This window comes from Stegastes partitus, unplaced genomic scaffold, assembly GCF_000690725.1.
Source record: "Stegastes partitus isolate 25-593 unplaced genomic scaffold, Stegastes_partitus-1.0.2 Scaffold1915, whole genome shotgun sequence".
Classification (NCBI taxonomy): domain Eukaryota; kingdom Metazoa; phylum Chordata; class Actinopteri; family Pomacentridae; genus Stegastes; species Stegastes partitus.
The window spans coordinates 66,785-94,574 of record NW_007579646.1 but is presented as its reverse complement, the minus strand read 5'-3'; the positions used below and the strand labels follow the sequence as shown (position 1 = coordinate 94,574).

General features: G+C 40.6%; 1 protein-coding gene across 1 annotated transcript in view; it reads right to left on the bottom strand.

Annotated features, from left to right (window-relative positions):
• Nucleotides 1-2,957: 2,957 nt before the first annotated feature.
• Nucleotides 2,958-27,790, bottom strand: part of tspan15 (tetraspanin 15) — a 40,748-nt gene continuing 15,915 nt past the window's right edge. The window contains exons 4-8 of the mRNA XM_008302969.1: nt 26,391-26,486; nt 13,244-13,360; nt 10,180-10,230; nt 7,903-8,019; nt 2,958-5,554 (exon numbers count right to left, since the gene is read on the bottom strand). Of these exons, the coding sequence (XP_008301191.1) occupies nt 5,387-5,554; nt 7,903-8,019; nt 10,180-10,230; nt 13,244-13,360; nt 26,391-26,486 (549 nt within the window). The 3' untranslated portion in view covers nt 2,958-5,386. The remainder of the gene's footprint in view (nt 5,555-7,902; nt 8,020-10,179; nt 10,231-13,243; nt 13,361-26,390; nt 26,487-27,790) is intronic.

Genomic DNA, 27,790 nt, shown 5'->3' with positions numbered 1-27,790 from the left:
AAGATAAACAAAATCCCCTCTTTAATACTCTGTGTGCAACTGGGACGACTTGCAGCTACTGTGGTGACGGAGTAAAATAGTTTAAACTGTGCCTGACAAACCAGATTTTATTTCTGTGCTCCTCCATTCTAAGTAATGTTTGTATGAACAAGAAGTTTAGAGGATTTAACCTGTTAATCACAGCCAAACAAGAGTGACATCCTTTAATTCGCTCTGTGAAGCAGAAAAACTCCGGTACATGCATCTACAGTCCAGAGAGGTCTGGTCAGAAATGGTGTTGAGGGAATATTTGCTGTCAAATGTTAGAAGTCAAAAGGAAAAAAGAATTCCTGCAACAGACAGTACAGCCCCCTGGAGCTCTGAACATCGATGTCTGAGATTACAGACAAACTTTATCCACAGATGAACTCAAACAAACTGTAAAACGACCAACTACCTGTGAAAAGTGTGCTTCTGTAAGCGTGTCATGTTCGGTCATATGAGGCTGCCTGACAGTCACTACCCTGTATATCAGTCTGTGTTTCACTGTGAACAGCAGAAGTGAAAGTGAAGGAAGGGACACAAAGGTGGACAGAGAGGGACGCTGGCAGAGACGGAAAGGGAACCAAACCCTGTGAGAGAGGTCAGCGACCATCTACACAGCAGCAGCAGCAGCAAATCTGTAGACTTTATATACTTTTGATCAAGCGAAACAAAAGGCAGCGTTAATGAGAGAAGCAGGCTGTGGGTGAACAAGAAGACTCATTTAAATCAGACGTAGCAAGTATTTCTTGAATTTGAATATCATACCAAAAACGATTCGCTTGATTGCGCTCAGATTTTTTAGCTGCCTTGATGGTTTAATCTCAGTCACGACAGACACTCTGTGACTGACTTATCACCAATTATGTAAATTTGCAAAAACAAAACAAGAGAAAGCGATCGGACACGACGGGAGTAAACTCAGCAAACTAACTGGCAAACACATCTGATCCGTCACAACCACATATCTCAGTTTAACTATGCGATCCAGTCACTTCATGCCTCGTCAAAGTTTAAGTTTTCACTTTTAATTTAAAGCTTGTAGACTATTAACAACATCCTATAAATTGGTGCTCTTGGTTGCGTTTTCCTGCCGGAGTCCATCGAGCCACCGGTCAGATTTTCCATCATTCCAAAACGCAGACTTTAGCTATGAAAGCATATAAAATGTCTGTTATCAGACTGAGAGGGAAAAGTCCAAACTGAAATATAAAACTGGTCAATGTTTGTTTTGCTTTTACTTCCTTATTTTGAAGCGTGGTGTTCCTCCTGGACTCTGGTGGCGACTGGTGTCTCCCTTATGTGGAGGATCAGAGGTTATCTCATGTCATCGACCTACAGTTACCTCTCCACTAGCTGTAACCTCGAGCTGTCTCCAACTTTAACCATACTGTAGTAATCAGATATTTCAGGAAGCAAGAACTGTTTTGGCAGGGACGTCTTGTCACTAACTGTAATCTGGGGTTTTGCAGAGTTTTCCCAGTTTGGGGAGTTGATAGAACCGAGCTATGCAGCACTTCAGAGTTTTCCTCAAACACATTTTTGCTGTCATGAAGGTCATAACCTGACACCGAGGAACACTCGGCCTCCTACACTCGGCTGTGAAGGAGGCAGGATGGTTCATGTCCTGTCGTTAAAAACATGCTGGTCTCATGTCAGAACGGTGCCAGAACCAGTAAAAGATGAATAATTGTGCTGAAAGTTTCTTCCCAGAAAAATGTGGCACATTTCATACAGAGTTTGCTCTCATGCGTTGTGGATCTTTATTCTGATCTGATGCACAAGAATTAGTGGGAGGTTGCACTGCTGTGACTGTAGCTGTGATTTTAAACCCGATTCTGGGGATGCCAATATTGATTTTGATGCTGAATGTGACAGTGCAACACGACCACTGCTTTCAGAAACCACAGCGTCTTCATTTCTTGTGTTTGATGTAAAATATTAATAGGTTTCAGTCAGTAGGAAGTGCTCCAAGCAGCAAGGAGTAAAAGGAAGAAACAGGATGTAGAAGACAAACCAAACCCCTCTGGACACTACCTTTAATGTGCAAAGCAGCTCAAGAAGGTAGTTTAACCCCGGACAAGAAATGAGAAAAACATAGATGGGAGCAAACTTTGTGAATGATGTCGTCTGGTGATGTGTCAGAAGATGAAAAATAAAAAACATCATTATCCTGCTTAAAATCTCCTGAACATTTGAATCACTTGTTTTGCATTTTTTGAAAGCCTAAATGTTCAAACTCTTAATAATAATAATGGATTCATTATGAGACACACTGATTCTAACATCCACTAACATGCATTAATGTTCTCAATGTTCGCCAGTGAAGCCTCCAAGATTTTTATATTTTTAAATGTATTTTTATACAATGACAACAATGTAGATTTATATTTTTAGATTTTATGAAGATTTTAAGTTTTTAAAAAATACATTTTTTAGCCATGAACCCATTTAGTTTCCAAACCTTTTCGTGTGCCTTTGACAAAATTTCTTACTTAATTCTTTTGCTTAATAAAAATAATAAACTATTTGGGAAAATACTTCCTATTAGCATTTATTTCTCCAATGTTTGTCTGTAATAAAGCTGTCTTAGCCTGTTACATTATAGTATGAATATCCTGTTATATGCACCACATTTCACATCCAAGCATTAGCAACAACTGAATGTTGAAAGTTGAATGCTCCTGTGTGCGATTCAAATCATTTGCTTTATTTCATGATATGAATAAAAATAATTTAAGTCATCCTCTAATGGGGTTGTTTCTACTTTTCACCTGCATTTTTCAAACTTTACCAGACACCAAACATTTAGAAACTTCTAGCCTGCCCTAGAAGACATCCATCCATTATTTTTTTAAGCATCCCCCCTCACGCCAAAAACACCCCTACACATGAGGACATATTGAGTGTGACGCTCAGCTTAAAAACAACCAACATTGAAGGGCATTAAATAATTTTATTTTACACCCTCAACCAGGCAAAACCTCTGAGAACATTTGTCTTTCATTTCATGTTGTGCAAGTCAACGAACTGACGACACAACCGATGACGCAGTTCCAAGTGACTCCCACATACTGAATGCATGCGTGCATATACACTCTGGCACATACATGTGGGAAGAGAGTTCAATGTCCTAACAGCAATGAAAACACCACATTATGCATCACCTTGCTCTTTACAAAGACAGCAATGGCACTTTACCTGTGACCGTGAGATGTTCTTTATGTTGTGTAACTTACTTAACAACGTCCCCCGCATACTGAAGGGAACAGGTTTAGTTTCTTTGGTTCTAAGTACACAGTTTGATAAAAAAAAATGAACAACAAAACAGACTATAAAAATGCACATAACAGTTACATCGTTATAAACAGGGTCAATATATTTATTTTAGTTTAGCTTCTAGCTTCAATCAGAATTGCTGAGAATGATGTTGTCTCATTAATTAGCCACCATTTAACTCCATTAGATTAGCCTGCTTTAATGAGGCAAACAAATGAGGTAACTTAAGTCAACAGTGTAATTATATCCACGCAAATGAAAAAAAAAAAAGTATTTATTTTCGAATGATCATCAAACATAAAACCCGCTGCTTTTTAACTAGCGAGAAGCTATTATACTGAATCTGATCCTGTGGGAGTGCAGCCTTACTGTAAGAACTAATGGAAAACTGCTCCTATACACACATTTTTACCTTCAACCCACCAGTAAATAGCTTCACAAGGTACAGAAAAAAAAGCTGAAACAGTCACATAAAGTTATAAAATAAAAAGGGTGGGAGATTTCAATAACAAAATGTAATTCAACAACGATTAGGTCTTTGGTCTCCGTCATCACATTAAGTAGTCAATTAAATTCACTACTCATCTCTGTCATGACAAGTGCATATCTGCAAATCTTAAAGCCACACTGGATGATATGCTGCAGGATGCTTCCACCAACTGTACAGTACATCCTGGTCAGCCTATTTTCATATCTGTCTGCAACCCCATCTCCTAGAAATGACACTTTTTTTGTTTTGCCAAATCTGTTGTGAGAATAATCACAAACTGGTTTATGTTTTAGTGTTCAACTGTTCAATTAATGATTTGTAGTTGGGTGGTCTGGGTTGCTCACGGTAAAATGGCAAACGGTCTGCACCTTTTTTTTTTTAACTACAGCAGTGCTCAAAGCGCTTTACAATGTTTTATTCCCACATACACATTCACACACCACCGCAGCACCACTGGGAGCAGCTTCAGGTTCAGCGTTTTCCCAAAGCATGGAGCAACCTTGCAATTAGTGGACAACCGGCTCTTCCACCTGAGCCACAGGTGTCCAAAGGCTACAAAGCACAGCACTTTGATGCCAAAGACAGTCTTGTGTGTGATGAGGTTTAGAGAATAAAAACACTTTTTTTTGAAGGTAGGGGAAAACATTGTGGTTTCCAGTTATTAAAGTTAACGTCTTAAAGCTTTAAATCTTTGTGAATTCGTTCGGCATCAACGATTTGTGACTGAGCAGATTTGTTGCTTTGAAGCATCACTTCATGAATCTGTGTATCTCACTAATTGGTTAAATGTTAATATACGAACATAATTTCTGGGAGACAAGTTTGCTATACTCGTAATAACCCTGAGATATCCCCCAGTTATGGCAGTGCCGCTTTACATGTACTCATTTTAAAACCAACATAAAAATAATCATCTAACAGTGCAGTGCAGAAAAAATGTACTTGATACAAAAAATACTGCAGACTTAAGATCCAATGAAAAGTCAAAGTTAAAGGCAGAAGAAAATGTCTGTTGACGTCTCATTGAAGATGACACCAGTTGAGCTGAGGTTCAGTGAGCACCTGTGTGCTCATAAACGGATGTGCAGGCGACGTATGTATTCTACTGGAACATTTAAAATCAGTCATTTTAAGTGTCAAACCTCAGCATGTCCAGTTCCACATACAATTAAGAAACTTGCCTGCTTTAAGATAAAAGAAACAGTGTCTCAGCTGGTTGGATAAGAAATCCTGTATTGGTTTAATCAGTGGAAGAAAACAAACGCAGGCATGAAAGTAAAGCAAAGCTGCAGCGTGTGATTGTGTGATGCAACTGAACAGTCTGACTTTATGTCACAGTAGACATCAGTAGCAAAAGTGGTTGTATTGGCTTCTGTGTTTATCCCTGAGACTGTCTGAGGCACAATGCAGCTAAAAGCACTTCCACTCATCCATTAGGAGGCCGTATTTCAACACAGTAATTAATAATTAATCAAACAGTGGACACTGAGGAGAAAAAAGAACACTTGGATATCAAACTCTAAATAGCCTGGTGCTGAACACTGTGAACACACTGGAAGTGTCGGCTCGAGTCCACTCTGGTGCTTGTTGTTTCCATCAGTCGAACTCCGGCATACACATAAACCATTTGGCCACGCGGCCCTGACTCTTAGCCTGTCTCTCCTGTACGTTTGAACTCAGCAGTCCGTCCATGTAGTTACCATATTGACTGATGGCGTCTTCAACACGAGTGATGTAGAGCCAGCTGACTATCACCCCGAAGAACTAGAGAAAGAGAGAGAGACAGACTGAAGGTAAACAGGACTGCAGGGAAGGAAGGTCACCGTGGGTGCTTCTCATTAGTCACTTGTGTCATTTGTGTATCAACCTAATATTTCAGCCCTTCAGTGTAAGATATGAGAAAGAGATTAAAGGACTGGATGAGAGGAAAAAGAAACAGAGGAAACGTGTGTTTAGAGGAATTGGAAGTCTTTCCTCTGAGCCCTTAGCTGACGATGCCAGATTTTGATAATGATGCAGCTGAAGTTGTGTTTATACAAATCATGTAATGTTTAAAGGATAATAAGGGTGCATAATGACCACTGCCAGCATGCTGATGTTGTAAGGTCCTTTCACACAGCAAAAGTCACATTTGTGAAATAGCTGCAAATTTGCTAAAAAGCTGTATCTCGTATTAACAGATCCATCAGTTTAAAAAGTTACTGCTCAGTCAGGGAATGCACACATAGGACCGACGGGGTCGCAAACTAGCATCAGCTCCTGCTATATATAAATGTCCTGATACAAATACACATGAAATAAATAAATATGAAGGAAACACCATTATTTACGGGGGCCGGGAAATGCAAAACAAAATGACAAGTGGCGAAACACTTCTACAAGTAAAATCAACCGGAAAGGGAATGTACCAACTCTGGGATTGAACTGGAAGGGGTAACGGAGCAGCCAATAAGAGATGTTGTTGTCATTTCTGGAGTTCAGGGTGACCCAAGATGGACAGCAATAGAGTGATGTTTTTTACCCTGTTTTGTGGCACACACGAGCCGATTAACACGGTTTTGTTTTTCAGTGGTTGGTCTTTAGAACTTTTAAGGTTCATGGACCAGATGGAAGGACCTGATATGCTGCAGCAGTGCATCAGATATTTTAATGACTCGTACGCTGTGATCGTAGACATGATGTCATGTTTACATGATGTTCACATCAGCCGGAGGTCTCTGAAAAGCAAACTGAATGAAGCCGGGTTGTAACCGCGTTAAATGAACTCCATAAATGACAACATCTCTTATTGGCTGCTCCCTGTTACCACTTCCGGTTCAGTCCCAGAGTTGGTACATTCCCTTTCCGGTTGATTTTACTTGTAAATTTGTTTTGGGAGTTTGTAAGTGTTTCGCCACTCATAAATTTGTTTTGCACTTCCTGGCCACTGTAATTATTTATTTATATTTTGCATCTTAATTTAATCTGTTTTTTAATTCACTATGTAATAATCCAGGTTATAAATACAGAGAAATAAATGTAGCGCACATCAAAATGTACTTTCTACCTCATGCACATTATCAAATTATTAGCAACTTAGATGTCTGGTATAAAATTAGTCATGTAGCATTCAGTTACTAGCAAATATCTCACAGGTTTGACAAAAAAATCATATGAAGGATGGTGTAACGTCATCTCGCACAGCCAGTTTTCAATCACAGAGCAATCACAGGTATCTTGGGTGGTGCAAAGTCTGCAATACAGCGTCAGAGGGAACTTGTTTATGCATAACGTACTTAAAAAAATGAAACTTACGTCATAACCGAAAGGCAAATAACTATGCCAGAACAGTCCTGTTAGACAGCAAGTGTTGTAAACATATTCTGCGTAGATCAGTACCATCATTATCGTAGCAGGTCTGCCTTATTACACGCTGGTTCACTCATTGGAGGAGGAGACGTAAAATAAGCTAAATGAAAAGTACCCATTGTATGAACTAGACGACTGACTGACAGCGTCTGCCATACTCTCCTATAAAAACCCAGTGCTTATTAAAGTCAGGCATAGTCTAGATTCATATTCATATTCACAGCATTTAGTGAAAATTGTGCTTATTACTTCAACGCTGCTGAAGCAGTAGAGTTGTCAGATGGGCCTGAGATGTGAAGCTATTCACATTTTCTCCCATTTAGTCATCTGAGTCACATTACAGGCTGTTGAATATGGATAGATGCTTTTTTTTTTCTTTTTTTCCCCACGGTGCTTCTGATGTGCTCTTGATGAATCCCTGCCAGCTGTGAGAGTTTTGGCAAATACTGTATCAAGTACAGGCTGCTCTGTGAAAATCACAGGTACAAAGGACACAATGCTGCAAGCACACCTGTGAATATCACAAAAAGGTCAGTCTAAAGATGATGCAAGTTACATTGATGGAACACATTCTGGGTTCTCTGCAGCGTTTTGGGGACAAAACAAACAACTTTATCTTCATTTTACCTGAAATCACACCTCCCCTGCCCGTCTTTTCAGCTAATAGTAATCGCTTCGAGTTCACTCTGAGCCTCATAAATATCACACTGCCCGTCAGTGAAACGTGAGCTTCTTTGTGTGTTTTTCAGTGAGCTTGTACGTACCTGAGGCAGCAGGATCCCTAACAGCAGTCCAGCCATGGTCTTGTAGTTGTCCATCAGCCAGATGAAGAACGCGTTGGTGCAGCCTCGGATGTAGATTTCGTCAATTAAATTCAAACGCTGTGAGACACAAAACACTTGTAATCAGTCAGATTTCACAACACTTTTACAGAAATACAAAAGCTTCACATCCTTTGCTGATTATTACTTTAAACATTGTCACCTCTCAGGAAGAGAACTTCCTCTTTGGTAGAACAAGAAATACTGCACGAAAAAATACGAGCCTCAAAGTAGAAACCAGTGCAGCAACGATGAACACACCTGTGATCGCTGACCCACAAGTTAGAAAACCTGTGACACTGAAACCAAATGAAGAACACCTGCGATTTCTAGTTAGCCAAACTGCATGAACATAGTTATAAAATGACCCGTGGACACCAGAACCTTCTGAGTTTTGGACCAATGGGCTGTGTCTGTCTGCAAATCTGCATGATGGCTCCACATAGAAAAAACCTGATCATGAGACTTCGCTAGATGTAAAAATATCCAGCAAGATCATGGACCTGCTAAAAATCCGTTAAAACACAGCTGCAGCAGTAACCAGCAGATATAGAAAGAGCCATAGCACCACTAATCAGAGCTGCAGTGGTTGTCCTCCTAAAACAATGCCACAGAGAATGCGCTACTTGTACAGTTTAGCTCTGAAAAACAGACGGGCAAGTGTTTCAGACTGGGCAAAGGGGTTATCAGTGGAAATCTGAGGAGGACAGTGCATAATGTCAGCTTCTGTGAGTGGCATCTAAAAAAAGAAGAAGAAAAATCTTGCTTGTTTCTCGGCACAAAACTGCAAAATGAAACTTTGGTAAAGAACACGAAAATAAGCCGGATACAAAATAGGAGCACATTCTGGGGTCAGATGAGACCAAAGTAGATTTATGCAGCTCAGATATGGTCCAGCATGTTTGGGGTGAACCTGGACATGACCTCCACAGTGAATGCATAGACCTGACAGTGAAGCACGGAGGTGACCACTGAAATAATGGCTGGCAAGATGACTCCATGCCTGCAGAATCTAGTCAGAAAAAGAATACGAGGTATATCAGAAAAGTTTCAGGGCTGGTGTCACACAAGATATATTTCAAATCCAAACTACAAGTTCTCCCCTTCCAAGTAATCCCCCTGGAGTCTAACACACTCCTCCAGCCTTCTCTGCCACACCGCCATGCACTCCTGGAAGGATGCTTCCAGGATCCTCCTCAGCTCTGTCGTCACAGCCATCTTGATGTCGTCCACGTCTTCAAAGCGGGTCCCCTTGATGACATCCTTGAGCTTGGGGAAGAGGAAAAAATCCCACGGAGCCAGGTGGGGTGAGTAGGGAGGTTGCTTCAGCACGGTGATGTTCTTCTCAGCCAGGAACTGTGGGATGCTCAGGGCATTGTGAGAAGGAGCGTTGTCATGGTGAAGCAGCCACCACTTGTCCTGACACAGCACTTCTTGTGTACTGAAGAAGCAAACGCCACAGGATCTCTTTGTAGACGTGCTGGTTGATCATCTGAAGGGGAATCTCGTAGTTTGTAGTTTGGATTTGAAATATATCTTCTGTGACACCAGTCCTGGAACTTTTCTGACACACCTTGTATTCCAGCATGATAACATACCAAAGCAAACTGCCAAACTCACACAAGGGTTTCTAAAGAAGAAAAAGTGAAAACTATGAGCTGGCCAAGTCTGACTTGAATCCAACAGAATCCAACTGGAGTATTTCAAAGAGGAAGGCAGAGCAACACAAGCCCTCCAGCAGAAAGCAGCAGAAAAAAGATTGTCTCTGAAGAACGGCAGAACATCCTTCTAGAAATCTGGTATCCTTTATGCTGAGAAGGATTCAGTTTGTTGAAATGAAAGGAATAATGACTTTTGTTGCACTGATCTATGGAGCCTGTATTTTTAATATTGTAAATCCAAATAGGCAGTTTTTAATTTTGCATGAGAGCAAACACCCCTCTGTTCAACTTAGAAATAAGACAGTTATTGAAAGGTGGTATTATTATGAATGATTGACATTTAAGTGATATTGCATTGATATTGTACTTGCTTCTGATTCTGTACATCAAGCAGCAACAGAAACTACAGTCACTACTGCTGCATATAAATGGCAGTTTACATTTTTTAGACCGACAAAGCGTATTTCAGCTGGCAGTCAAAGAGCAGAACACTATAAAGCTCAAACAGGCATCTATCTTTCTATAGGTGAGTTACAGGATGCTTTCTGTGCAGTCTTACCTCTTTCTCCAGCACCTTGTACCCACACAGAGTGTTGGCCACTTCATTAGGCTGCAGGGAAGAAAAGCAGAAAGAAGCAGTCAAGTTAAGAGAAATGAAAAGTAAGTGGGAGACTAAAGGTTGCGACCATCTTCTAGTATAAGGAGCTGACAACAATAAAACAAAGGCTACACTGTTGAGACACACACTTCATCTCTCACACACATGCACACACACACACTCAACACAACTGTGCTGAGTGTGTGTGTGTGTGTGTGTGTGTGTGTAAACTACAACATGTTTGTGAGCGTGCTTTGAAGACTGGTAACTCTGAGCCTGTGGTTTTCCATATGAAACTACATCTACACTTTCAAAGAAGCGAAGATAAAAAGCCTGTGAGGCAGGTAGAAGCAATCATCATTTCTACATAAGGTACATTTAATTAACAGATGACCTATGCAGATAATCACAATGTCAGGCCGTCACCACATTTTTCTCATGTTTTTGCAAAGAAATATACCTCAATACAATCATATGCTGAAGAGGAAACAAACAGCTGAGATGACAGAAACCAGGCACCAGTGTGCGGTAATGAGCTTTATGAAATGGGTGAGAAAACCTGTTGGACCTCGATCTGTGAAGAAGTGCTATGAGCTGTCAGCTGGTGTTAACCGCTGCTTTATGTTCATGTCAAAGATTACAAAGTAGAAACTTAACTACTGTGGTCTGATATACGTCTGAGTCACTGGAAGGGTTTAATACATGGATGCAAACCTAAATGTGGACATTTTCTATGATCTAAATATAGATGAGAGCACATGACACATGAGGCAAAATGTACATTAATCTTTCATCTGAATGACATGACTTAAATCTATTTTCCTTTTGATTTAAACAACATTTTTAGGGTTGTTCACTTAGAAAATGCCAAAACTAATGCAATCTATCAATGCTCTTGAGTAACACTAATTGGTTATGTATGTATCATACACTCTCTTATATTTCTAACAGCAGTATGGCGGTCTGCCAATTACGTTACTAGCACCAAGTACTTGCGACATACAAGGAACGAAAATTATATATAAATCTCTACATCAGTGTATCTCATGTTTGTGAGTCAAGTCAAGTCTGTATTGAGAACGTGAGCTGTGTTCTGCTTTGGAGTGGCATCTGTTGCCACCGTGTGTTGCCTCCGACACATGTAGGAGGAGTTTGGTGGGTCTTTTTCAACCAATACCATTTTACACTGGCTGCTCAACAAGGTTCACTCTACTCTTCTATCGCAATCACTGCAACGCCTACAGAGAAAACAGAATTCTAATTATGAGCACACTTCCTGTGGTTGAATGACAATCAGAGGTTTACATCCATTTCTGTCCAGATTTGAACTTTTGGATATAAAATGTCATCAGTTATTTTGTCCTCCTGGAGATTTGTGTGAAATTTTGTCTGAATCTGTGAATGAATACTTGAGTTATGGTCACAGTGACCTTTGACCAACAAACTCTCATCAGGTCATCCTTGAGTCCACATGAATGTTTGTGTCAGATGTAGTGAAACTCCTTCCAGATATTCCTGAGATATCGTGTTCACAGACAGATGTACAGACGAATAGTCAACAAAAAAATCCCTGTGTTTCCAGCCATGTTTCTGTTTTCAGCGAGTAGGAGTGAACATTTTTGTCCCTTAATTAAGTCCACTATCACAAGTGACTCAGAACAATGCAAATTTGTTCAATAAGAAGCTCTGGATGCATAGCTAATAGTCATACTGTGGTCATTAAATTTAATGCTAAACACATCATATGAGTTCAGTTTCATGAGTTCAGGAACTAGAGAGAGTTAGGTCTTGATTATTCTGGCTTGCGATTCGCCCACGGACAGCTGTGGACAGCAGAGATGCGTAATTGTTGTTATTATGCTACCTTTTAGTCCGCTTGAAGTCCACTGGGAGGACTTTGTTTCTTACATGTGCAGTCTGCACAGACACTAATGTTGGGCTGCATGTGGATGTCCATGGAGGTGGACTTTCACGGACTTGGGGAACAAAACTTATGTCACGTGGACACAAGAGGACCCTCGCGAACTTGCAGAAGCATGAGATTGGCCTCGGCTTGTTAATTTCACAACTTACAGCGAACTGTTGTGTGTTTGGGTACAAAGTTTTTGTTTGTTCTTTTTCTCCCCGTAATCACTGAGGAGTTTGTGCTGTTTGGCGTGGGAGCAAATTGCCTGTGTGTGGCATGGCAGAGGCTTAATCACTATTATAACGACGAGGACATGCATTTTGAACGTAACCCTACATATTACAGCTATTACTATAATGACATATTGTACACTCTCATCTGCATGTTTAGAGCTCCACAGATCCGTTATAAATAAATAAAGTCAGGAATTATGAAGTGACTCGTGCAAAAACGTATGATCATTTTGCAGACAATGTTATCGAACTCGGATCTTTAAAACTATTTAACGTAGCATCCATTCAGTTGGCAGGTGTTTACCCAAATACATTCTGATGTTTTCAGCCTTTGACATACACGAAAACTGCATGTTACACTAATTTAGAAAAAATATCTACAGTGATGCAGCAGAGGCAGATATATCGTTAATTTAATTCCACACATTTTTCTTTCTTGTTAAAAACTGTACCTCCCTTACTCACAACTCCATCACCACCAGTTCTGTCATGGTTTTGGGAACGTAGCAGCTAATGCAGCCTCAAGCAGCTAGTGTCGATCAGAGATAAAGAGCAGACTACAGAAGTCTGAAGCTAATTTAACTTCACTCCCCCAGATTTTATTCAAGTTCAAACTTGTGTTCTTTATAGACTATGCCAAAAAAATAAATATTGGCAGCAATAATAAACCTGGTTTGGTTATAATAAGTGAACCCAAACTGTAGTGCAATGAGTCTTTGCAATAGCTGCATATTTGTAATACAGTAATAGTATCCAAAAAGCGGTAATACCAGAATGTGTCGAAACAGCTGGTGATACAGGTTGTCAGTCATAGTGCAACAGTAACAGTACCAGCAGGTAATACCTGTAGCACCAGCTGGTGTCGTATTGATACGGTAAGACGTACCTTCTTAGTAACGCAGCAGGTATACGGCACACCGCAGGCCAGTGGACCAGGTGCAGTGCAGTTGTGGTACATGTTGACTTCCCAGTCTTTATACTCTTGACCTCCACAACACTTAAACTGCCAGAGAGAAGAAAGATGGTAGCAATTAACAGGAGATGGGAACAGCAAAACAAACAAAACCTAACAAAAAAAAAAACACCAGAGAGGGAAGAGATATGTCAGGCAAAAGATAAAAACAACCTGGTAAACAACATCATTTCTGCTGCACTGGCATAAAGCCAGTGACGTTTTGGGATGAAATGAGCCACAATCAGCTGCGATTTGCATGTAATTAGTCTTAAGGCTGTTTTTCAGTGAGTGTGTGTTTCACTTTTTGCCAAAATCAGTGTACGGTGCAGCTGGTGGATAATATATGATGTTATGATATATTATTATTGTCATGATATTATATATTATCCAGACATGTGCTATGACATATGAGGTGTGTCAGAGAAGTTCCAGGACTGGTGTCACAAAAGAGGTATTTCAAACCCAAACTACAAACTACGAGTTTCCCCTTCAGACGATCAACCAGCACGTCTACAAAGAGATCCTGCGGCGTTTGCTTTGTTCAGAGAAGAGGCCAGAGTTGTGGCAGGACAAGTCGTGGCTGCTTCACCATGACAACACGTCTGCTCACAACGCCCTGAGCATCCCACAGTTCCTGGCTGAGAAGAACATCGCCGTGCTGGAGCAACCTCCCTACTCACCCCACCTGGCTCCGTGGATTTTTTTCCTCCTCTGCAAGCTCAAGGGGGTCATCAAGGGGACCTGTTTTGGAGACGTGGACGACATCAAGATGGCTGTGACGACAGAGCTGAGGAGGATCCCGGAAGAATCCTTCCAGGAGTGCATGGCGGCGTGGCAGAGAAGGCTGGGGAAGTGTGTTAGACTCCAGGAGGATTACTTTGAAGGGGAAAACTTGTAGTTTGTGGTTTGGGTTTGAAATATATCTTTTGTGACACCAGTCCTGAACCTTTTCTGACACATCTCATATTCTGTACACCCATTTTCTGTATCACTACAAATATTACCATGATCGGTCCATCACAAACTTTCTGCATGTTTGGCAAGTAATTTAATTCTCATAGTTTTTAATGATGGTGTTGAATCATTAAGGCAGACAAAAGAAACTGGCAGATTATTGAAACTATGCAGTTATGTTTATTATTATATTTATGCAGCTCTACCCAATTTTCTCCCATATCTGTACTCTCAATCTAACAAAGCGAAACATTAAAAAAGCTTTACGTGTCCTCTCCTTCACTCATAAAAACCTTGAAATATAAATGAATCTCCAGTAAGAGGCCTCTGCTACGTCTCCTCCACACTCTGACTGATGTGGTTCCTCCTAAATCAATAAGACTTGCAGCCCCAAACAGCAATTTCCTTCCTGTAACCACCTGTTGGTCCACAGACACAAAACAATGTGACGTCAACCAGTCATTTTTTTATTGCCCTCCCTTTCAGCCTTCAAAGAGTCTAAATAACATCACCTCACAGGGAAAATAAATGAGACTTCTATAAGACTGATTATTAAAGCTTATATGCATCAAATTTTCAATCATCAGCGTCGCTTACTTTTTATTTTACAATCGATTCCTGTTTCTTAAAACACACTACTGTGGCTCTGATGCTGCTGCCTCCCTCTGTCTGTATTATTTATCACTTTATTTAACTTTATTTATTTATATAGTCCTGTCTGTGTTTGACAAGTGAAAATATGCGCATAGATATGACAAATATATGCGACCAAATGGATTTTTTATTTTTTTTTTAAAGTCACTGGCTCAACTGGCGGCACTCAAAATAAATAAGATCGAATGCCTCTATTCAGTAATTTCTACTTGATTTCTACTTTTATTGTGGTAGATGGCGGCCTCAGAGACAAAAACACAGGACTATTAGCTCAGCTTGGATGTCACTTACTGAGACAAATATTTCATTGAGAGGGAGAAAGAGAGCCCGAGACAAGGGGATGAAGAGAGACGATGAATAAATGAATAAAAATGAGGAAACTCTTTGCCAGGCAGTGTGATCAGAATGCTGATATGAAGCCACAGTGCCAAAGCGCTGCTCTCTGTCCTCGTTGGTGGGATTCTGCAGAGCTGCACTGGGTCAGCGTCCAAACAAAGGTCTCAGAGAGGCAAAGAAATTATGATGTGATTAATGCCTGCAACTAGAGTTAAGTGCAGCAGGTGCAATAATGCGATATGACACAATCAAACAGTCGTTTATCTTTGGAAGGATTGATGTTGTGTTCCTTATACGTCCTCATGAGATCAACCTGAAGCATCAATCTTTCACGACGCGCCTCTCGAACCCCTCAGACTATAAAGAGGCTCTGCTGGCAGTGACTTTTAGAGTGATGACTGGATTAAACAACAGTTTTTTGCTGACGATAGATAAATGTGACAGTTTTGTAGTGTATCAATCAAACGGTCTTCTGTCAGATCCTTTCTTCTAAATGCTCTGTTCTAATCTTTTGTGTCTCACTCATCACTGATGGGTGACAGATTATTCAGGATTCAATTCCCAGAAAAAAAAAGAAAGTTCAGTCGGATGTGTCTCCTGGATTGAAACATTTGCAGAATGTGTGACCGATTTCATCACCGTCTGCCCGGCTGACTGATGAGCGGCTGTTTACGGGCAGACTGGGACACTCACTGCGTGGCTAATTGGCCAGCTGAGCTGACTGCTCCAAGTGTGAGACAAACTCACTCCGTCTTGTTTTGCTTCATATAAGCTGTATGTGCTACGAAAAGATGCGATAAACGATTTTGCTGCGGTAGAACCAGTGCAGTGCTGTCTTGTGTGTGTGTGTGAGTCGGAATCACTTCTAAGTGAGGGTTTGTGTGTGAGGCGATTCAACGGCCGTTCAACTTGGTACTTGTGGACCATTGCGGTTAAAAATCCCCCATCTACTTAGAGATGACACATCCAACGCCAATTCCCACATTTACTTCCTGTGCAGCTGCCTCTGTGACATTTTATCTGCCGAGATGAAAATGGCAAATGAAAGCAGAGGCTTCAAGCAGTTCTGCAACGATACAAAAATCCTGACTACGATACCTGACTAAATACACTGATACTTTAATAATACCACAACAACAATTTAAAACGTACGGAACCCTGGAAGGGACATGGAGAAAGAAAAAAACAGAGAGAGGGGAAAAAAAAGCACAGGTATCTCACAAAACTTTCTCAGGATCTCGCAAAAGTCACATCAATCTTATTGGATGTGGATGTTTTGTGTAAACTGTGCCTCTTGCTAAGCACTGCTTGAATGTCTTTATTTTAGGCTGATTTCAAAATAAAACTCAATAAAACTCTCATACAGGTGGGTGTTCTCTATTGTCGTTTCTCCATACTGCCAAAAAGACCCAGAAGTAAACACCTATAGTTTTCTTCTTCTATTGATTTGGTGGTTGGTATCCAACGTTCAGGTACATTACCACCACCCACCGGACTGGAGTTACCTATAGTTTTGCGAGATCCCGAAAAAGCTTTGCGAGATCTTGCAAAAGATACCTCTATTTTTTTCTCCTCTCTGTTTTTTTTTTTTTCCTTTCTCCATGTCCCTTCTGGGGAAAGCCCAGAAGAAGCTTGCCAGGAAGAAACATTTCTAGATAAAATTGAGGGCAAAGACTTAGGTCTTGAGGTCCTCCAATCTCCTACATTCAGAATTTCAGCAATCTACAACTATTACTGTGTTTGTAAAGTTGCTTGTTTTGCACTGAGCAAATAGCCAGTGAGAGAGTCTATAAGGTGGTGTTGGCTCACAGACACAGACAAGTGCAATATATGGAAATTGTTTGAATGGTGGTTGGTGATATTGGACTATATAAACAAAACTGATTTGATATTTTGCATAGCAAGATGCAGAACATCTCTACAATCTTTTGTGTTCCCTTTATGCAACATTAACGTCCTTTGCCAGTTACATGTTTGTTTAAAGAACGAACTGCCCGACTTGAGGTCCGTTAAGAAATAGTAACTCCAGATACAATTTTGTGGCCTGTTGTGCAAAACTTTCAAACTCTGGAACAGTTGGCAAAAAAGTCCATATCCAGCCCTGCACCCACGCACCAGCATTGTTACTGTAGGGTTATTGGTTAGTGATTAGGTTGTTGGGCTGCAAGGTGGCGCAGTTGGTTAGCACTGTTGCCTCGTAGCAAGAAGGTCCCGATGGGCGCACCGGGATCTTTCTGCGTGGAGTTTGCATGTTCTCCCCGTGCAGCGTGGGTTCTCTCCGGGTTCTCCAGCTTCCTCCCACAAGTTCAAAAACATGTTGAGGTTAATTGGTGATTCTAAATTGTCTGTAGGTGTAAATGTGAGTGTGCGTGGTTGTCTGTCTCTAAGTGTCCCCTGCCTTCGCCCTAAGTCGGCTGGGATAGGCTCCAGCCCCCCTGTGACCCTAGTGAGGATTAAGCGGTGTATAGATGATAGATGGATGGATTAGGTTGTTTTTCACGTTGTTTTGCTCAATGTTTCAGACTCATCCACCCTCTGTTGTTGCCATTAAATTGGAAGCATCACCATCTCTCCCATTTCCCAGTCTTACCAGTGAGAGAATGTTTAGACAGATAGATTTACTGCCACCTATCTGTTTAAGATTCAAGCACCAACTCTGTTCACTCTGTCCAGTGGTGCACCAATAAGCACCACTCCCATTGACTGATTACTATGCTCTTTAGTAGACCAATTAACAGCGGTTCTGACCACCAACATCACGAGTCTGCCTCAATTAGCAGGAGGCTGACCAAGCTGAGGGGGGGATGACATCGATGTCGTGGAGTTCATCCTGGAAAAAGGGATTCACCCTGATTAAATCTTCACCAAACTGATATTTTCGTGTGTTTTATTTTTAGCAAAACAATTTTTTTTGTGCATATTTTGCAAAACACTGATATCATTCGAATGGTTTTTGAAAAAAAGCCACAACCATCATCTCCTATAGTAAACAGTTAGTGAAGCTGGTTAACAAAAGAGCTGTTTGGTGAACACAGGACTGTGATTCTTTTAGCAAGTAATAGACTTTTCTCTGTTCCTCCATCCATTTGAACTGCAGGCACAACACGTCTACCCCTGCAGACGTTCCTACCAGTTTAATTTCTCTCCCTTGGTTTCATCTTCTGCACCTCTGCCTCTAGTTTCCTTTATGTTTCCCCTGACAGTTGTGTCTCTTATATTCGCTGCCTTATTTCTCCCACAAATGAAGTTCAGCATCTTAAACAACCCCCCAACTGAACCTGTGCACTGAAACAATCAAAGCTAATTAATTTAAAAGATTCTGGAAAAGGCATCATTTTGGCTAAATAGAATAAATATAGTCATACTAAATTGCATAAATAAAAATTAAAAGGTACGAATATAATACACAACAAGTACATTAACATAGAGGAAAATACACCATCAAACTTTTCTAGGTATGAAAAAGATGAATTCTTGTTAACTCTGGTCTGCTTTTCCAGACGTCCCACTCTGTAACTGTGGAGAGCTGTAGTGTGATTATGTGTCAATTCAGACTTTGCAGGTTTGTTTAGTCCCAAGAGGGTTTTCAGACATTTTTAAAAACTACAAACTGCTCTTGGTGGGTTCAGAACATGCTTAGATTTGATACATGCCAAAAATATGACATTTAAAATGAACAAGACACAGCGAGTGTATGTATTCAGCTGAACAGAAACAGCATGTTTCCTCCACTGTAAACTGGAAACACATTATTGTGTACCCTAATTTCCGGACTACTGAGCGCACCTGAATATAAGCCGCAACCACTAACTTTAAAAAGACAAAAAAGTACATATATAGGTCATAATTGTCTATAAGCTGCAGGTGTCCACATTGTAACATGAGATATTTACACACAAAGATTTTTTTAACTTTGAATTAAATACGTATCGTATACGGAAATGCTTTTTTTCCTAACAGTGCCTGTAACACGGTGGGTTAAGAAAATTTAAAACTACAGCCTCAGAATTACTTCGTCTCACGCTTCCTCGGTCTCTCTTTCGTTGTCGCTCTCAATGTCACTGTCGTCTCGAGGCAAATTCGTAAAAATTGTAAAAATTTGTAAATTAGCCGCATCATTGTTTAAGAGGCAGTGTTCAAAACGTGTGAAAAAAGTAGTGGCTCATAGTCTGGAAATTACGGTAATCTTTAAACGTGGAATGAAAGCCCATGAACGACCACTTAGCATGTGTTGTTTATTACTGAAAAGCTACATTATTACTGTCACAAAATATGTATAGTATAGACGACATGGTACAATGATGTTCTCTCCATGATTTTAGAAAAAAAAAAAAACAAGCTCTCAAGGATCTACAATAACACAGTCTAACCAAACAATCTATGGCACCGCATGACTGATGGACTGTTTGTGGTTGAGTGTTAAAGCCCACCTCCTGTCTGATGGATGGGCACGCTGTGGAGACATCACTGATCAATCTGCAGTTCTCCAGAGATGAAGACAAGAGTCAATAGCAGACAAGTGGAAAGACTGATTTGTTCTTCTGAGATGGTAACATTGGCCAATTTACTTTAAATAACTTTAACAGCACACTTTGTTCTGTTCAGTTATGGTCACTTACCGCAGGTTACACGATTACAACAATTTCTGTGTGACAGTCGAGAGATTAACTGTGGATTATAAAAGTCTTGCTATTCTTCTGTGAATCATATTACTGTATTAGCCACAGAAGATAAATATTTGTACGACTGTCACAAGAAAGCCAAATTGTTTGTGTACTGTGTGCACAATTATGTGTCGTATCGGTGCTATTCGCATGAGTAATTATTTTCAGAGCTGCAACAAAAACCTTGCAGGTGAGCTTAGTGTCACTGGTACCACGAGTCAGAGTTCGCTACAAGCTAAAAAGTTTGGGGTTGTAATCAATGATCCTTTCAGTTTAGTTCAAACTCAGCAGAAAAATTCTGAAAGGTGGCGACATCAGTACACATCAGTGCTCTGAGCATAACGTTATATAAGCAGAATTTCTCCTATTAGCAAATAAATGTGAGGCATCGTGAATTGTGCAAATAAGAATAACAGCACACACTTCCAAACTGTCTCCCTTCAACACTCAGTTCAACACAAAGTGATGAAAGTAGTTGTGGAAATAAGTAAAAAAAAAAATGAAGGTGCAAGAAGTCACATGCTGCCCACTGATCAATATGGGAAGCAGCTGTAAATGTTGGATAGTTTGTTTGAGAAAATTAGGATTATTTTTTTTTTAAAGTTGTTTTTTTTGGCCTTTTTGCCTTTGTTAGATAGGACAGTGGAGATAGAGACAGGAAAGTGTGGGAGAAAAATGGGGGAAGGACTTGCAGGAAAGGGCCATGAACGGGACTCGAACCCACGGTCGCTGTGTCGGGGACTTTAGCCCCTGAACATGGGTCGCCAGCTCAACCAGTGGAGTGATCGCAGCGCCCTAGAAAATTATGAAATTTGACGGAATCAATATTTCAAAATTTTAAATCATCCCCAGAATCAGAATCAGACACGACACATGACACAGCAAAAAGTTCCCAGAATTGGAGAAAACCATGATCTTCATACAGGAGGACGCTTCATCACACGTATCCAAGTACTCCACTCGTAGGCTCGCCAACAAAGGTCTCACAGACGACCAAATAACAACCTGGCTCCATCCCTCATCTGACATTTAATCTCATTTAGAGATTGTGCTCCTCTCAAATATGAGATTCACAGCGAGGGAAGAAAATCCCTCGAAGACAGTAGGCGGCTGTGGCTCAGGTGGTAGAGCGACAACCTTTGATCAAAAGGTTGGCAGTTCGATCCTCAGCCCCTCTACAGTCGAAGTGTCCTTGGGCAAGACACTGAACCCAAAGTTGCTCCTAATAACAGGCAGGGCCTTGCATGGCAGCTCTGTCACCACTGGTGTGTGAATGTGTGTGAATGGGTGAATGAGAAACACATTGTAAAGCACTTTGAGTGCCGCTAAGGTAGAAAAGCTCTTTATAAATGCAGTCCATTTACCATTTACCCATCCACCCCTGTGGTTGCTGCTTCAGTGTGAGCTTGTTCTGAACAGTTTAAGAAACTGACGGACTCCATAGGCGGCTGACATTTATTAAAATGGAAGGGAACTATATTGAGGCACTGAAAATGTCTGTAAAGGCGAATAATGTCATTCTTTGTCTTATTTGCTGTTCTTACTCTAAAAAAAAGGAACTAAACAAGTGAGTTTAGAAGAAAAATGTGTGCCTTTTAATTGCGCACACTTTCATATTCCTCTGTGAAAGACTAAACTCCCTGTTATTGTGAATCCTGAGAAATAAGTTGCCTCATAAATGCACACACAGTAAAAACAAAAGCGACTCAGTCCTCTCAGACAATCCTGCCGTGGTTCTGTAACTGCAAAAGTTAGAAAGAATAGAATGAGATCCAAATATGACGAGTTACTGTGATTCTGCTCTCAAAGGAACAAACTGTCTGATAATATCAAAATTGCAGCAATGTTCCAAAATCAAATTTAAAACAGCTTATTCAGAAGTACAAAGACTACGCGTAGTTACTGTGCACGCATGTGTGTAGGGTTTGTTGCTATTATTGTTTTTTGCAAGTTGTTTATTATATTTTCATGCCCTCAGACGCTCCTCCGCAAAAAAAATGTGCCATGTGGATGTAAAATTGCTCCGTCTAAATGCCACCAACCGCCTCTTTTGCTGAATCCAAAATTAAGTCATAAATATTCATGACCACTGTTGTGTCAAACAACCACACGGCACTGACGAAATGAAGTAAGCGTCTGTCCAAAAAACTGAATAACTTTGTTGTTTGTAAGGCTGCAAGACTTCGTCACACACACACACACACACACACACACACACACACACACGGATCCTGCTGCAGCGGCTGTGCACACACTGATCACTATGTCTGCAAATTGTGTTTAACAAACGGTCGGGAGCATCGGAGCTGCTGGTGTTTATGAGGCAGGGTGTCTGCAGTTGCTAAAATTCCCTCTAATGATGCAGATGAAAAATTGCCACTTCTTGCAATAAGACACTGCACTAGTCAATATTATGGTTTCCATTTTTAATAATCACGCAATGTAATTGTGAGGCTTAAAGGTCTTTCCTGTCTTCGCCCGTGTTGAAGGCGACGGCAGCCTTTGCTGACAGAACAAATGTCACATCTCCATTAGAATACTGAGGTGCAGTGAACAGAAAGGTCAGCTTGAAATTAACTTAATGCAGGATATGATGTGACCTAATACACGGATTAATGTTGTGCTTTTTTTCTCATTTTCTCTTGTTAAAGTAAAGAGTAAAGTTATACTTTACTGAGCGCTGTAGGGAAATTTGTCCTCTGCGTTTAACCAGTTCTGAGTATTAGGAGCAGTGTGCAGCCTGGGGACCGACTCCAGCTCCAAGCCGGACGTCTGTCAAAGGCACTTTGGAGAATGAACTTACTATGTTTTTGATGTCAGGAGAAACCAGAGCTCCAAGACAGAACGTGTCCAGAGTCTGAGCCCAGCGCCGTCCTGCTGCGAGGCAACAGCATCAAGCAATGAGTCACGGTTCTGCAGACGTGACAAGTGGCATAATTTCCGGACTATAAGCCGCTACTTTGTTCACACACTTTGAACACTGTGGCTTAAACAATGATGCGACAAATTTATGGATTTTTGCGAATTCGACGAAAGTGACATTCAGAGCGACAATGAAAGAGAGACTGAGGACGTTTGTGACGAACTAATTCTGAGGCTGTTCAATTCCAACACAAAAGACGACTTTAGTGGTTTTAGTGGCAGGAGGAAGATGAAGATAGCGATCAATGACTTTTCCTGGTAGGCTACTGTATTTTTTATTTTTTTAACCAGCCATGGTACAGGCACTGTTTGGAAAAAAGCATTTATGGTACGAATTTGTGTATGTTGCCGGTACGTATTTCATTAAAAGTTAAAAACATTTTTCTTTGTAAACATCTCATGTTACATCGTGGACACTTGCAACTTATAGACAAGTGCGGCCTGTATATGTACAAATTTTTAAAGTTAGGGGGTGCGGCTTATATTCAGGTGCGCTCAGTAGTCCGACAATTACGGTACATATTTTCAGAGCTGGAGCAAAAAGCTTACAGGCAAGCTGTGATGCTTTGAACACGAGTTAAAGTATGCTTCAAGCCAAATAGTCTGGGGTTGTAACCAATGAATATTAACATTTTAGCTATCAGACAATCTTGATTAAAACTGTAAAAAAAAACAACAAATGACCGACTGTCGTAAATGTAAATATATCCAATTTATCATCACTGAGGACAAAGAAAAAGCAACAAAGAGGTACAAAGCTGGAACTAGAAAATGTTGACTGAAAAATCAATTATCAGAATACTGGCAGAGTATTTCCCTGTTGACAAATTAATAGACAAGTTGTTTCAGCTTTAACCTGTCCGAACTCGGCAAAAGGCAAAAGTGATTATGCTCCCTCTGAAAGATCACACTGGAAGGTGGAGTAAAAACAAGCACAAAATGCAGCCATACGCATCCCTGCTTTTGGCATAATATAAGCACATTCACTCCTATTAGTGAGTGTGTCAATTGTGCACATTAGGATAATAGCACAAACTTCCTTTCATGTTCAGTTCCACACAAAGTGGCAGAAGTAATTGTGTCAAGATTTTTTCATTAAACTGAGACAAGTCCCACGCTGCCTACTTTAACTCCAACAGAGCGTCTGACCAATAAGTGAAGTGGCTGTAAATGTTGGATTGTCTGACAAAATTATTTTAAAAATGTGCTGAGGCTGCTGTTCATGCTGTCGATTATAAAGAAGTTTTCAGGCTTTCGAACGGCTGTAATTATATTTTACACATGACAGAGACAACTCTAAATCCAACACTGAAAAATCTGAAATATGACAAATAAAAAGCAGAAGCAGCCACATCCAAAACAAAAGCAGCTAAGTGCAAACACATGGAACACATGGCTCCATCCTCCACAACAGGATATGGGTTCACATGATACTTGGTACAAGACATTTCCTTTCAAGCTTGCATTTAACCGCCTTGCAATTTCCAGGAAAGGCTCATCTGACCTATTCAAACTACACAGAAAATGAGCCAACCGGCAGCATTAATTGGTAGGATTTTATCAGCGGCTCATTCGTCATCACCTAATCTACAATTCTATGCACTATAAATGTTCTCCACAATCTGGATATCACCGTTTAATAGGAACAAAGGGTTGCAATAAACATGACACACAAAAAGAAAAAGAAAGAAAAAGAACTTGACAAGTTTATCTCAGCACACATACACTATCAGCTAGCAGCAACCTTCTGGGAACGCTCACACACCATAAATTACCACACAATAAAGGGATTTTAATCTTATAGTAGATAAACAGAAGAAAAAGAAAGCTGCCACTATTTACTCAGCACAAACACACAAGCATGGCTGAATTTAGGCCACTTGCCATAAATCCACAGACTTTATTTATACGTGGGAACAAACTCAATCCCCGCTAAGTTTTTCTGACGGTGTTTGGTCCAAGTCCTGCAGGAAAACACTTAAATCTCTCCTATTGCAGGACGCTGGAGCCGGCCAGCAGCTTTACACCATGACAGGAAAAATATGACACAAGCTTTACAGGCTTTGGCCAAATGGTTTTCTACCATCACTGAAGCAATATTGTTAAGTTAACATCGTCACACAGGCTACCACGGGATGAATCTGCAGCCAGAGCAAGAGGATCCTGTTTTGTTTGGACTCATGATGAAGTGGAACTGCTTTTAAATGTAACACACCACAAGTCTGCCGTAGCTGTGCAGGTCAAAGTCACATTTTTGATAGACACTGCACAAGCATAATTTTTGACTTTTCTCAAGCAATGACTAATATTTAGGCAGAAAAGACAGACAAAAATGTCTTAAGGATCCTGCTCCACTGGTAAAAGTGTTGGTCGAGCTCAAGCTGCAACCACCGGGGCTGAAAAATAAAACCAACATCGAAGTGGAAAACTGCAGTTCCTCCAGTGACCACTTGAGGGCGACTCCAAAAATGAGTCAATCCCTATAGACCCCTATGCTAGAATGTCTCAACTGTACAGCAGAAATAAACACATTTACAGCCTGGTACAAAAACGGTTTATGTCTCTACAGCTGAAGTTCCCATAACTGACAACTGTATGGCAGATGACTTTTTATACAACTGATTTATTTACATTGTATTAAGGTTTCAAGTTATGCATAGGTAAGGGCGTGGCTGCTTTGAGTTACAGATAAGCGCCATCACAGGTCAGTCCATGATCCACGGACACTTGCATGGCCGACCTCAGCCCCACTCCTGCGACACCGCCGCTTATTTTTAGATTGGCTGGGAGTTAAGACGAGCCGAGCAATGCCGAGATGGTTAAAACCTACGAGTGAAGTCACAGAGAGTTTGTCCATCTCTACACACACGTGTAGCGTGTCCCCAGTGCGACTCATCCATGTAGTTACTACATGTAAATTTGTGTTCTTAGTATCCTTGTGTTCTTTAATTTATAGTTGTGTTTTCTTGCTTTTCTTTCTGTCACTTTGCTGCTGTGATGTTGCAAATTTCCCCTTGTGTACTAATAAAGGATATTCTGTTCTCTTCTATTCTGTGACATCGTTAGTCAGCTACACATTGCTTAATAACATAAGGCCTGTAGCCTCCAGACTGAAGGAACATTTGTCTCCTCTCCTGATGTGCTAATCAGTGGACTTTGTTGTGTGATTCTTAATTTCAATGTGTGATCAGCATGCTGACCCTGGGCACTGCGTTCCCATATGCTCGCTAAAAAGCTGGAAAAGAGCAGACCATCAGCTTCGGGCTTTATGTGTGGCAGCGTGATGTTGATGTACTCTGAGAGCAGGTGCACTCATCATTTCTCTGATGATTTGGGCCACAACATGCTGGTGAGCAGCCAAGTTCACGAGTAGTGCAGCTTCTTCCAACACATCCTGACTAAGCCGTGTAACGAGAAACAGGCTCGTTGTCTGTAGTACAGTGCACTGTTGCATATTTGACAAGCGAATTCAGTTTTCCCATTCTTGTGATTTCCTCACACTTACGTCACTGATCAAGTAAAGGAAATAAAGAGTGACATAACTTTACCTTCTTCTGAACAAAGTCCATGATGTTTTTGAAGTCCAGGTCATCATAGTAGTTCACGATGCCCCTTCGGATGTTCTTGTTCAGTAATTCCACCGTCTGTAAAGGAGATGTGTAAACAGTTAGTGTATGTCAGTGGGGTGAAAGGGTCAAGTTAGCACATTGGTTCACTCTCCAGGACACAGCTGGTCCACATTCGGTGTGTCAAACGGGCAGCTGTGGGGAGGAAAAGTTCTGATTCGTCAAGGTGACTGACCCAGCGAACTGGAATATTAAAATGTGACAGTTTGACGGCTCACATCTGTCAGTCACAATCTGGCGCAGCGGGGTCACTTTAGTTTAATGTATCAGTCCATCCAGAGACTGAGAATAAATATTTGCAACTTGGAAGTCGACTAAGAACATTCATTGGGAGCTTTTCATTCAATGTTTTCATTTCGAGTACGGTTCACTTATTCCGCTAATTTCTCAACTCCAGTCTTTGTTTCTGATACAACCACCTCATTTATAGTTCACTGAGGACGAGTGGCAGCAAAGCGTTGGACTTTTTACCCTATTAAGGCTTCTCATATCTCGTCATTCCTCTCTTTTGACCACATATATTAATGACTTCAGAATGTTCCCAGCCACGAGTCATGCAGAGAGTAAAGGGATTGAATTTTTCATTTAATTTCTTTCCTTTCTATCTCCTCTGAACATATGAGATCTTCACAATGGATCTATAGGGACAAGGCAGCCACATTTAAACCACAGTACAATCTACTGACTTGTAGAAATTGAGTTAGTCGGCTGAAACGCTTCTTTTGAGACAGAAGAAACGGGGCTATTAATAAAGACCTCATTCAGCTCACATGTCATTATCCGCTCAAATAATGTAATCTTGCAAATGAGACGCCAAAAAAAATCCATCTTTATAAAAGTCTACTTATGCAGACAAGAAACAGAAACCTGATTAAAGTGCCCACATTTCTCGTGTTATTATTTTAATCTCAATGTAAATGATACATCAGTAAAATAAAGAACTGACAGATGAGGGGCTGCGGCGCTTTATTGGATTTAAAATAAATCTGCCACTGAAATGTAGTCATTATGGTAATAGTTCAGCTTTTCTGTTGACAGACACAAACATTAAAACAGATAATATAAAACAGGCTGTTGTTATCTCAGTTATGCAAAAGAGACGATTTGAAAGCTTTAAAAAAAAAAAAACAGGCCGATACTTAAGATTCTCCCCTCAGAGCCACATTAAGATATTCATGAATGAAAGAGCTTTTCATACAAGAAACTGATGAATTGAATAGATGAGCAGACAATCGTCATTGCCACACCAATTTTGCTTTATAATCATGAAACACGATCACATCATTTTCTACCAGATAAATGAAAACCCCCTCATGTCGTAA